Here is a 13535-nt window from a genome sequence, read left to right on the forward strand (position 1 = left end):
TATGTGTCCCTCTCCTGCAGCCTGCAAGTGTAACGGCCACGCCAGCATGTGCAACCCCAACAACGGGAAGTGTTTCTGCACCACCAAGGGCATCAAGGGAGATCGCTGTCACCTGTAAGTTTTTTGTTTTCCTCAACCCTTCCATGCTGCCTCGCCCTCTCAGCCACTCGTAAAGTCCCACTGAGACTTAGTGATTGGATCTGAGCTTGTAGCTTGTAGCGCTTTAACGCCGCAGGTCGCACCGACACGTCCACACCCTGATGGTAGAGGCTGCATCAGTGGTCACTCGTCCTTTTTTTCTAATTTGGAGCCTCTTCAAATTGAAGGATTAATTATCGTCATTTTACACGACGTGCGAGGCCTCGTGCGAATATCAAGAATTTTTAAAAAAAAACAAAAAAAAGACTCATAGCCCTCAATGTCTTTCTGTTGTTGGCTCAGTGTGAGAAGCAGCTGTTCATTACTGCCGGCAGCTCTTCTCTTGACCCCGGCCTTCATTACCACAGGGCTTCCCAAAGCCCATAAAAAACAAAAACCTTGAGCTACAGTTTGGGAAACGAGGCTTCTGTAGTCAGAGGGAGTCAGAGAGCTTCCTGATGAATGACCAAACACAGAAACAATGGAGCCCCATCAGGGACATGAAGTTATCAAACAGATTTGATGACTGTTTAGCGTAGCATCAGGGTTGTTCCCGACCCGAGTCCCAAGGGGCGGAGCTACTGTCGCCCCTGACGCACGCTAAAGTCAGGCGCGTATTTTCGACCATATATGGTTCTATTGAGACAAGCAACTTTTTTTAACCTCTCATCCATTTAGCCACATTATCACACAGGTTCACTTCTCAAGCTCCTCCCCCTTGCCTGTGACATCACCATAATGTGACCGCTGTCTTGTCTCTTTTACGTCATTTCCGCTCATCTCTCCCTTCCAGGTGTGAAGTGGAGAACCGTTACCAAGGCAACCCCCTCAAAGGAACATGCTACTGTAAGTAGGGATTCCAATTACCAACTTCTCTCTCTCTCTCTCTCTCCCTCTCTCTCTCTCTCTCTCTATCTCTCTCTCTCTCTCTCTCTCCCTCCCTCTCTCTCCCTCTCTCTCTCTCCCTCTCTCTCTCTCTCTCTCTCTGTCTCTCCCTCTCTCTCTCTCTCTCTCTCTCTCTCTCTCTCTGTCTCTCTCTCTCTCTCTCTCTCCCTCTCTCTCTCCCTCCCTCTCTCTCTCCCTCTCTCTCTCCCTCTCTCTCCCTCTCCCTCTCTCTCCCTCTCTCTCCCTCTCTCTCTCTCGCTGTCTCTCTCTCTCTCTCGCTGTCTCTCTCTCCCTCTCTCTCTCTCTCTCTCTCTCTCTCTCTCTCTCTCTCTCTCTCTCTCTCTTCCCTCGCTCACTTGTTCAGGTCAATGCCAAAGACAGTTACATGGCTCTCGAATCAAAGTGGCTCTCAAGGAGTTCGATGTTTTTCAAGACCGAAACAGCCGGAGGAGACGCTGTTTTTAAAACGAGCCGCAGGTGGGAAGAGACAAAGCCGTGTCTTTGTCTTTCTTTTCCCCGACAGGACAAACGCTGCCGTTTTGAAATAAACTCAAGATACGTCCCCTCACCGCAGATCTCCCTCCTCTCATGTACATATGTACAAGCCGGTCTCTCCCTGAAGAGCGTAATATTCACATCATTTGGATTTGTTTGTTCAACATTTGTTTGTTGATTTTGTTTATTTAAAAAAAAAACTACTAATCACACGAGCCCCGTGAGTGGCGTCGGTTGCTGTATGGATTAGTTTAGTAAAGAGCCTTCGGTGCTTGAAGCAATCTTCCTTGTTTCCCAATCTGTCCACTGTCCTGTCTGAATTAAGGCATTAAGACCTTTATAACTTTATACTAGATTCATTAAGAGAGGAAAGCTGGTTTATAGTGACGTCTGGCTGAATAAAGTCCACTCGTACACACGACACTGAGAGAGGTCTGGCGTTCAGTTCTCGAGGACGCTTGGACGTGTGGACTGCAGCAGCTGGGACCTTCAGATGGAAAAGAGGACGGACTCGACTGACAGGCATCTCCAGCTGAAGCTTAACGTAGCCTTGCAAACAGCCACTTAAAGCCGGCTTCATCGTGACCTTCATCACAGAGAGCGCACACTGAAGTCCTGGAGTCCGTCCCAGAAAGTCAATCGAGTTTTTAAATCGAAAAAAAAAAACAAAGAGTAATATCCTGCCCCGAGCGCTGTGTGAAAACACACACTTGTCTGACTTTCAAACTAGACTAATCAAGCTCCTCCCCCTTCTCCTCCTCCTCCTCCTCCTCTTCTTCTTTTGTAATCCTCACTGCTGGCTCCATCCCTTCAAACAGACACGCTCCTCATCGACTACCAGTTCACCTTCAGTCTGTCGCAGGAGGACGACCGCTACTACACCGCCATTAACTTCGTGGCCACACCTGAGGAGGTAAGTCTCTGACAGTGAACGCCCCACCGTCCCAGCAGCTGTCACTTTTATTACCATGAAAGATTGTGTAGTCAGCCACAGATGACGACGTTTACCGATGGGGGGGGGGGGGGAGAAAAAAAAAGTGACTTTAAAGACACCTCTGAAGTTTCATTCAAACTACTTTTTGGAAACTGCGCCGCACAGTACTTCCCTCTCAGAGTGTCACTTAAAAAAAACACAAAACTGCAGTCGATAGAACGGATAACTGGGAATACATAATCAGAAATATGACGATAAATCAAAGCAGGCAGTTCATCAACCATCATGTGGAGACGTCTGAGCGCGCTGATGAGCTCAAACTAATATTAATGATGTCAGACTGAAGTCGGTGTCACAGATGTTGGGAAACCTGTCCAGTCATGTTTACCTGGCTGCAGCAACTTCAAAATGCCAGATGGCGTCTGTCCCCTGACAAAGCGCTCACCTGGATGGAAACGCACCAGGTGATCTTTTTTGTCACCAGGTGATTTAATGTCCGAACGCAGCCTGGTGATCGTTAGGCGAAACGATATTAATGAAATTAAGAATTTTCATAATGGAGCTTTTTTTTTTTTTTTTTTTGTGCGTGTGTGTGTTTAATGATTATGAACAAACTCTGGCTTTCAGTCAGGCTGTCAAACTCTAATGAGGTCTTTATGTACACCTACTTGACTCCATAGAAGCTGATGACTCATAATAACCTCGCAGACAGCGTTTTAATACTTATCTCCTTCCTCATCGGCTCGGCTGGTTTTTGCTAATTCAGCTTCCATTAGCTGAGCAAATGTGCTCTAGTCTGCGACACTGACTGTTTGCACAGCGGCTGCACACTGCGTTTACAGCACAGTAAAGCAAAGCTCCTCCTTTATTTATCATCCCGGATCGTTGTCTCTCAGTGCACGTTCACGTTGTGTTGAAGAAATCGAAGGCATGTTGGATTAGCGTGAAACATTTAGCCCGCGTGTCTCTCTGTGCTTCTCTCTGCAGCCGAACCGGGATCTGGACATGTTCATCAACGCCTCCAAGAACTTCAACCTGAACATAACCTGGGCCACCAGCTTCACAGGTACGTCTCCACAAGCACCCAGGCACGTCCCCACACTGCGCTGCATCCCGTCCTTCACCTCATGTCCCTGCACCGAGGAGATGTGTGACTTTGACTGTTATTGAGGCAGATTTATCCTCGGGCCCTTTTCTTATGTAACAGACTTCATTGATAAAGACCAAACGCTGCAGGAGCCGGCATTCACTTTAAAAAATGTGACCCCTCGTGTTTTAAAGAGGCGCTCCGGGCTCGAATCCGTCCTCTCTCTGGCTCCAGACTCGATCCAGAAAAAAAGGAAAGTGCTTTCATTTTGCATTTGTTGCATCTCCTACAAATGAAGAGAATCCACCTCGTGTGTTTTCTATCGGCTGGACAGAGAGCGTCGCACACGGTTCAACTTTTTTTCAAGTGCTGTTAATTTCACTTCTTTCCAACCAGCCATTCATCGAGCGGATCCGTCTGATCAGAACTTTAACAGCGAGGCGTCGTTATGAATAAGCTCAAATCCTCCAGACGAAGTAGGAGGGCAAACATCCTCCGTCTGACTCTCACTGTAAAGGAAAAATAAATCTCAAATTAAAACATTCAGTAAAAAAAAAAAAAACACGCACAGCGGCTCCTGGCATCTAACTGTTGCCATAGAGACGAGACGCACGCTCGGCGCTTTTATTCTCAGCACGACATCCCAGGCGCTCCTTCGCGATCGCAGCCTAAGATGTGATCTTCTCTCTGTCTCTCGTCTTTGTGTCCTCTCCGTCACTCAGCAGGGACGCAGACCGGGGAGGAGATCCCCATCGTCTCCCGCAGCAACATCAAGGAGTTCAAAGACAGCTTCTCCAACGAGAACTTTGACTTCCGCAACAGCCCAAACATCACCTTCTTCGTCTACGTCAGCAACTTCACGTGGCCCATAAAGATCCAAGTAAGTCAAAAATCACCAGAGCATGACTGAGAGTGAGTCATGTGCAGGACAAAGATCAGCCATGATGTAAAACATGAGGCGTCGTCCTAAAGGGGGCGCTGTTCCTCACAGGAGTTTTTAGATGATTTTTCCAACATGTGCAGAAAAGTCACAAACGCCAAACAGGAAGCTGCAAACTGGTAAACATGGCAGGGAGAAGAAGGAACAAGCGCTCCTCCTGGATTGTGGGAACAGAAAGGAAAAACCCAGCTTGAGTTATAGAAGGAGCAAGAATGTCTCTTTAACATGTCCGTCACTTTGGAGAAGAAACAACGTGGACTGGATTTTTCTCCACTCGGCCAAATGTAAGAGATGCATCCTTGCTCTCATCACAGCTCCGCCAGCTTCTCCTCCTCCTTTCCTATTTTCTGCTGGTTTTATCTTAACTGGCCAGATTTAGTGCTGGCACAATCAGCTGTGACATCTGAATATAAGCAAAGCTCACACGGCGAAATGCGAAACAGTCGGAGAAAGCAGAGTCGATTTTGAAACGAGGATGGAAATGACTAAATAAGAGGCAGTGATGGGGGGGGGGGGGGGATGCCTGGAAACTCATGAATGAAACATGACAGACGGGGAAAAGTCAAAATGACTCATCAGATCAGCAAAAGGGGGGCGACATCTGGCAGAAGTTATACCTTCGACTGCACTCCCACAGGAAACATGTCAACCTGTTATTTAGCTGTGCCTCTCACTGTTTGTGTTTGCATGGAGGAAAATGTGCAGAGTGCAGCTGTGAGGCCAAGTCCTGTTGCTTCTTCAAGGGAAACATGTCCGGAGCAGCATGACTTAATTAGAGCATGAAATGTGATAAAAGCATGATTTAGTCAAGTAGAAGATCTAAATATGTACTGACTGCAGCAGTGTAAAACAAACACACACACACACACACACACACACACACTGAACAGCTTCATGTACTCCACATGACTGTGACTGCTCGGCTTGTTTAAAAGAAAGCCTCTTTTTTTTAAACGCTATGAACCAGAACGCCGGCTGGTAAAACACCAACATGTAAATGACGGTTGGTTAGAAGGTAGAACGTTTCCTGCATTTGGCGAGCGGGAGCTTTTTCACCAGCGTTGATGTGGCGTCTCGGCAGTGAAGCGGTGAATAGAGCTCTGTGTTTTCTGCATGGTAGGCACCGCTGTGTGTTTGTGCAGCCGAGCTGCTGTGCACTTGTTGAACTGCTGCCGTGAGGATGACTGGCAGAAAAAAAACGTCAGGCTGTACGGCAGAGTCACGCCATTCTGCTGGTATTAAAGGTCACATCTCCTCCTCGTCTTAGTTTAAATCAGTGTCCTCGCTCCTCTTCATCATGTGTGTGAAGTGTGTTGTTGTAAATCCACTCTGATCCTGTATTTGATCATGTCTATAAACCCCTCTATTTCAGCCCTGCTCAGAACAGGCTGTTTCTGTGTCTGTAGCTTTAAATATGTAAATGAGCTGTGTCTGACCACGCCCCCTCTCTGGAAGGGCTCGGGTGTACTCGCTGCTTTCTGGCTCCATGTCCTATTGTTTACGGTGAGAAGGCAGACTCAGAGGGCAGAACAAACACCTAGCTGTGGGAGTGTCACCCACCTGGGGGAGGGGCTACTGCCCTTTGTGATGTCATGAAGGGAACATCTCCAAACGGCCTGTTTGAGCACACAGTTCCTGAAAGAAAGAAGGCCACATGTATGAAGGCCTCTGTCCATTCTGACAGAGCAAAGGCAGAATAATGGCAGCGCTTCGTTACAGTGCTAATTATGTGCGATGTTAAATTCAAACAGTTTTCTTGTTCTTTAAGCAGAGTTTAAATCTAGCGTGCACATGCATAGCTTTTCAGGATTCATGACAAAGGAGGGAATAAACTGGGCCTCCATTCTGAGTGTGATGCAGTAAATGAATGCACTGACAGGACTGGCTGCTGCTGCTGCTGGTCTGCGAGCACGAGGTGCTCTTGGCCCGGCTGTTTCCGCCTGTGTGCCTCCCTGTACTGTTTTTTTTCGGGGAGTGATTTGACTGGTTGCCCCGTGCTGGCTCCGTCCCCCCCCCCCTGCCCTCCTCCTGAAGGAGAGGAAAATCCTGCCTCCATCTTCCATGTCCTGCCCTGTGAGGGCTTTTAGTTCTCTCAGCTCCGGAGCTCCAGCTGCTCAGGTCTCTCACCCCTCCCTCAGCCTCCCATGGTCCACCTCACCTTCTGCTCGGGTGGGTGGGATCACGCAGAACTTAAAGCACGCAGGTCTGCTAGCGGGTCACTTTTTTTTTTCTCCTCGCACTCATGGAGCTTTGCCTTCACCAGCGAGGTAAAATCTTCCTAAAATCTTCCTAAAATCTTTTCTCTTCTCCTGCCACTTCTCCTCGTCTCCAAATCATTTTTTTAAAACAATCTCTTCAAAACATTTGTCTTTTTTTTTTTTTTTTTGCCTTCTCTCGCTCTCCTTGCCTTCAGTGGTCTGCTGCAGTGTGGCGTTGGGATGTGTGTGTGTGTGTGTGTGAGTAATCGTAGGCGTTTGGTCCTCCAGTGTTGGCAGGCAGAGATCGGAGTTGTTGGAAAATGGTTCATAAACAGCAGCCGAGAAAGAGCAAGGGCAAAGTGGAATGTTAAGTTGAAACACATGCTGCATTCAGAGTGGGTTGTGTGTGCAAGCTAAGCCCTCTCTCTCTCTCTCTCTCTCTCTCTCTCGTCCAGCTTTAGAGAGCTCTCTCTCTCTCTCTCTCTCTCGCTACACCACCTCAAGGCTGCTTCTGTTTGCCTTCACGTGGTCGGAAGTGGTGAAAACAGCGTGCATATCTCTCGTAAGCAGGTTCGCTCCGTTTGCATCGACTCCAGTTGTTGTGTAAAATCAACGAACGTCAAATTGTTAATCGGCTGCACTTGCACGACATTTCTCTACTCATGTGTCTATTTAAAGAGCACCTTTATATCCTGCATGTCACATTCAAGCTGTGGCTCTGTGTCTCGTATTCATTTAAGCGTCCTCTTTCAAAAAAAAGATGTGCGATGGGCTTTATTCTGTCATCAAGGGCGATTAAACATGTGGACCCCAGCCGCCACAAAACAAGTGGAGTATCTCTCCAGATGTGTGTTTGTCACGACACCAGGCTGAAGACGGCTTCTCAGGAGGTCTCAGGTCGGACGAGTCTGAGACAAAGACGGATAAGATCTGTGTTTAGCTTGCGTGTGACACGTTATTCCTCGTGTGTCCTGTGGTTTGGGACATGCATCAGAATTGAAAAATGTGTGACGTTTTTTGATCCAGCAGGTGTCGCCCTTGAGCTCCAGCATGAAACCAATACAAACTGCTGTTTGGCCTACGCCTCAAGTTCACAGCTTTAAATATTGAACCGTTTTTAAATCCCAGTCTCTCAGAGATTCTAAAAAAAAAAAAAAAAAAAAAAGATAATCATCTTGACCCACCAGAAATCAGATCTTGTTCCTCCGTCAAAGTAAATACCGTGATCACTTCATCAGCTCGTATCATCAAAGCAAAATCAATTTCCCTGAGATAAGTCAGCATGTTCTCCCAGCCCTCTTTTTTTCCCTTTTTATCGTTCCTGATGAAGAATAGATCAGAATTTAATGATGTTTGTAATGAAACGCAAATCCCAGACTAATTACATTAAAGAGCTGTGATCTCCTGTTCTGTGCCTTAGTGAACATGTCATGATACGGTAGAGATTAGACCAGCCTCCCATTTTAATACCCCGCCGTGAAGCAGCTGCAGCTATCAGCCGGCTGGGCCGCTCTGCGTCTCTGTGTGGACTGCTCGAGTGTTTATCTGGGCCGTGCATGGCTGCCTGATGGCTGCGTCCTGATGCTGATTACAGACAGGAGCAGGGTACAACCATAGACTGTAAAAATAATGGACGGGACAAGGTCCCCTGTGAAGTGAAGCTTTTTTTTTTAGATCGCCCCCTACTGACTGGCTGCAGTATAGGTCATAAACCCCGCCTCCTCAATGATAACAGACGGGACTTGGGTCTAACTGTTAAGTTAAAATACTCGTCACCTAATTTTTTTCCAGACCTAAACTCTGCTGTGATCATTAGATATTATCACCCTACATGGTGTTCAAGTGCTCATTTTTCTGTGAAGTTTGTTTTAAATAAGTTATTTGAGGTTAAAAAACGGGATTTGACGTCACACATGGCGATGATTGACAGCCGTGGATCTTGCTTATCGCCCTTGGTAAATAAGTAGTTACGTCGTGAAGTGAAGCCGAGACACACGGAGCTTTTCTGTTCAGTCTTTTCGTCTTTTTTGAGCTGGCGAAAGCTGTTTTATTGGCAGTAAACTAATGTCACGGACCTGTGGACTCTAAGGGAGCTTTGCAGTTTTTACGGTAAGTAATAAAGTTTGATTTAAATGTCATTGCTTAAAGCGCTATCGAGCGAGCTAACATATTAGCAGGCTAAGCTAGGGTAGTTATCAGGTATGATTTATCTTTTTATTTTACTTTTTAATATGAGCAAACCTAAGAACTGACATGATATGTTTCTTGATATTGTTATATCGTTTTTGTGAGTGGAATTGTATTTAAAATAAAAAACATGGTAATTAAAATCAGCTCATAGATGGCGTTCATTGACTGTACAGTTATGTTTCAGTAAATAATAAATAGGTCTGATAAGGTTTTTAAAAAAGTATAAAGGACAAAAACAAAGTTAAATACTATAAATCTGTATCATTACTGATGTGTACATGTTTACAGTCTGTGTAAAGAGTGTGTTATACAGAGATTAACATGTCACCATGCAGGCTGATATTTATAATACTGTATAATGAGGGAGAATATTTCTCTAGATATCAGGATCAAACTAAAGTAAGCTCTGATTTAACTTCTGTCTGATTTAAGAGACTGACAGAAACATGAACACAAACAATCAGCGGTGGTGTAATATAATATTAACCGAGCATCACGCTGCTTAAAAATGCCAAATATTCAGCATGAGTTTACACACACACACACACACACACACACACACACACACACACACACACACACACACACACACACACACACACACACACACACACACACACACAACCAATCCAATAATCAGAAGTTGATCATGTTGTACATTTAATGACGCTTATTAATAAATTGTGTTACAACTTAACAAAACCTGACACAGACTACAAAACAGGCTGCTTGTTATGGTGGTTAGGAGGAGACAGACAGGCTCAATAAAAGAAGGTATAAAGATCACGTTTCTCCCAAAATTATATATTAATGTTTTTATTTTGCATATATAATCATTAATGAAGATTTTATGTCTTTTAATAGGTATTTCCCTGTTTTCACCAACATATTATACATTAAACTGAGGATTTCCTTTTTCTCATGTTCTCTCTCTCTCTCTCTCTCTCTTCCAGCTCGTCCTCGGAGGATTGGAGGACCTGACCACTGCTAATCGTACCAGGGCGTTTGTCTGATCTTACACTGGACGGCGGTCTGATGTGAAACACCTGAGCCACAGAGGACGCAGCTCGCACGTCCTGAGCAATGTTTGACAATTCATTCAAAAGATGAACGGAAGAAAAGAGAGGCTGTTTAATACCGAGGTTTTTCTTATAAGCAACATTTTCTTTTTGTTATATTTAGATTAATCTGCTTTAACTTTAAAATACTGTGCATTCATTTGCCTCTTTCAAACCTGTATAACCCACAAAAACCTTAAATACTACATTCATCTAACTGAACAATCAAGTGAAAGAAAGTATAAAATACCACACTATGTTTTTAAGCACAATCTGTATTTGTTAAACTTACAAGACTAGTGTTACATTTCATGTGATTGAATAAAATATAATAATGCAATTGCCTTCTCAGTTGTGTCTGTATCATACCACTCTACTGTCTTTATGTGCATGCTGTTTTTAACACTAACCTGCATTAAATGTTCAGCACTCGAGTGTTGAAGTACTTTTAAAGCTGTTTGTTTCCCAGCTGTGACTTCTGTCATTACAAGAACATGAAACATCATATGTTTTTAAAACAGGAGAGAAAAGGTTTAAATCAATAAATACTTTATTTGATTTATAACACATAGTGTGAATGATGGTTCAGTTATAAAAGAGAGGAGGTTACTGATTTGAATCCCTGTCTGACAGGAGTCTCTCTGTGAGGAGTTTGCATGCTCTCTTCCTTCCACAGTCCAAAGGTGTTCACTGAGAGGAGAACAAAGTAAGGGAGACCATCAGGTGAGCTGGCAGGGGTGTCTGTATCAGCCATCTTTCTTCTTCCTTGTGTCTAAAATGAGGATAATAAAAAAACAATGAGATAAACATGTTAGACAAGGAAAAGAACCAGAGAAAAGGTCCATACAAACAGAAACCTTAATGAAACAGATTCATTTACCAACTCCACAGTTATGCACAGAAACACATGTACTCTGTAAATGTACATAGACCTGAAGTAACTACTGACAGCAGATATAACTTTAGTACTATGTGCACCACTACTTTCAATCATATAACATATTTTCACCAGCATATGTTCGATCTGTACACAGCTTATGTTGCTAACTTAGCTTAAAATAGTTTTAGTTCGTTTTTTGCCAAAAATAAAAGGTTTAATAACCCACACAGTTAAAGAAGATATATAGATAGACAGACAGACAGACAGATAGATAGATAGATGGATCCTGAGGGAAATTCAAGGCATCCAGTAACAATAAACAAGACATACAGGACACGAAAAAACGTTTAAATTCAATAATTAATATAAAAAGTGTGATTTTCTTAGTTTCTGAATGAACTACGTTTAGATATTTGACTTGAAATATATGGTGGTTTTGTACTCACGTTTATGGTCGGTAGATGAATTTCTCTCCGTAAAGATTCTTAAGTTCTTGGCGTAGCTGGGCTGCGTAAGCTATCAGAGCGGTACGCAAAGTGGGCGGGGCGTGTTGCCAGGGCTCCTCCCGCCGGACACTACTGCGCAGACTCTGGTTGCAAAATTCCAAGATGACAGCGCCCATGAGGGCCGTAAAAAAGCTTCACGAACGTAGAACGGAAACAGCTACAGTCCACACCCACTGCACTCAACACGTTCTCGCTGGTGCATTCACTGACTCTTCACATAATCGGAATTATGAACACATTATCAACTACTGACTTTACAACATGAACCGTTACAATACGAAGCCTAGCCGACGGTGTCTGTAACACGGCTGATGAAAAAGATGACCGTAATATATTTCACAAGAAAAAGTCCATCCATTCACTGCCTCAGAATGACTTCATTACTCACTTCCTCAGTCTCTGTTGTCGCCGTCAGTGTCATCTTAACGTGCAGCAGCTCTGTTAGCTTCTTTGACAGCCAGCTCGATCGCCTTTAACTTGAAAGCTGCATCATATGTATTTCTCCGTGTGTTTTCCATGATGAGGCTGCGTGCATGAAGCGCAAAATGACTGATATTAAGATCCGACGTGACGAAGTCAAATGTTTTTGCGGCAGAAGCTCATTGTCCCGCATAAAAAAATCCATGCATTAGCCGCACCGGAGTAGAAGCCGCAGTGCTCGAAGTGTGAGAAAAAAGTAGCGGCTTATATTCCGGAATTTACGGTAATTGATTTTTAACGTCCTCGCGATCAGTCTTTACACCTCTATATTTATCGGTATAAAAACATTCATATGCATCACCTCATGAGGCTGATTTTTTTCAAACTGGTGGAGGGACGACGTGCCCTTCAGTTTTACCGCTGTTGTCCCAATCTTTAAAAAAATAAAAAAAAAAAAATCAGTAGGTGTTCTCCAGATCATGATAAACTTGAAAGCAGCACATCCGCCCACATGCATACAAAGTTCTCCCATTAGTATTCCAGCCTCAGCGTGTTTAATATTCATCTTCCTCCTGTCCTTTTCCTTTTTCTTTTTTTTCTTTTTTCTGGTGGAACCTGTTGAGCAGACTCCTCCTGCTGATAACGACTCTTTCCTTCAAAACTCCAACATAGTTCAAGCGTCTGTCAGAAGCCATTAAAGGCAGAAAGCCTGCAGTCTTAATGCCCGCCGGCAGCCTGACGGGCCCCGCTGCCAGACACTCGGCGGCCCCTTAAGAGTCACCCTCTGCTGGGCACGTAAGCAGAGCGTCACCCGGGCCTCCCGCCGCCGTCAGCCTGCCTCTCGCTGACAAAACACCACACACAGCTGACATGAGAGATTAGCTGCTACAATAACTGCTATCACACATCTTCTGGGGAGAAGAGACGGCCTGCTTGTGCTTTTTAAGAATCGTGACGACGTGATTCTGGCGCTCCGATCTGTGCTGTTTCTGCTGCCGTCACTGACGGGAGCGTTTGTGTGATTAGAAAGGAACATTTTGTGCCTTTTGATCACCTTCTGAAGTCGAGGGCTTTGTTAGGCCGCTGTCAGAGAGCGAGTGGGCTCCGGGTTCATCAGCTGACAAGGCTTCTTTGATAACTCTAAGCTGTGCTCTTCAAAGAATCGCCTGCATTCACAGATTCATTCTCGGTCCTTTTTAGTTTCTTTTTTTTCTTTTGAGCTCGGAGAGGGAAATATTCCTCACTGAGGAGTTTCTCTCCGTGCAACAACACGATTGGTTTCTGAGATTCTCACGATGAATTCAAAGTGTTTCCCTGCGTCACATTTTAGAGACACGGAGCGGAACTTGTTTTTCACCCGTTTGAATCCGTCAGACCTTTTTTTGTTTTGCAGAAACGGAGACGCTGAAAAGTGCAGCTCTTCTTTTTATTTTCAGCTCTTTGTTGAGAGACGGCACAGAGTGGACAGAGTCAGAAATCAGAGGGAGAGAGATACATGACTCGTTCCTCTGATTGGCTCGTTCTTTAAGTCCCTCGAGCTTTTACTGAACTCTGTAAATCTGCATTTTGTTTTTAAAGCCCCAAACTCATCCGTGGTCCTCCAGGATCGGACTCTCTTCCAGAGTTGAGGAATTTGATTTTCGAGCCGTTACGTGTGTTTTTAACAGATCCCTGTGGTTCATCACTGGTTGTCTTTTTGTGTGTGGGGTTTTTTTTTTTTTTTGGAATTGAGGGGAAACCTCAGTGTCGTTTTAGAGGATGAATAAAGGTTTGAAATGCTGCGGTTGTTTTTCCAAAAAGTGAG

At 44.6% G+C, this 13535-nt stretch overlaps 1 protein-coding gene across 2 annotated transcripts in view; it reads left to right on the forward strand.

Annotated features, from left to right (window-relative positions):
• atrn (attractin) overlaps window positions 1–10206 on the forward strand; it is a 43354-nt gene extending 33148 nt beyond the window's left edge. The window contains exons 20-25 of one of the 2 annotated variants that reach the window (XM_079369765.1): window positions 21–114; window positions 932–984; window positions 2337–2431; window positions 3440–3518; window positions 4265–4419; window positions 9821–10206. In XM_079369765.1, the coding sequence (XP_079225891.1) occupies window positions 21–114; window positions 932–984; window positions 2337–2431; window positions 3440–3518; window positions 4265–4419; window positions 9821–9880 (536 nt within the window). In that variant the 3' untranslated portion in view covers window positions 9881–10206. Of the gene's footprint in view, window positions 1–20; window positions 115–931; window positions 985–2336; window positions 2432–3439; window positions 3519–4261; window positions 4420–9820 lie in introns of both variants that reach the window. The other variant, XM_079369764.1, reaches the window with a different exon arrangement.
• The last annotated feature ends 3329 nt before the right edge of the window (window positions 10207–13535 follow it).

This window comes from Symphodus melops (assembly GCF_947650265.1).
Source record: "Symphodus melops genome assembly, chromosome: 19".
Taxonomy (NCBI): Eukaryota; Metazoa; Chordata; class Actinopteri; order Labriformes; family Labridae; genus Symphodus; species Symphodus melops.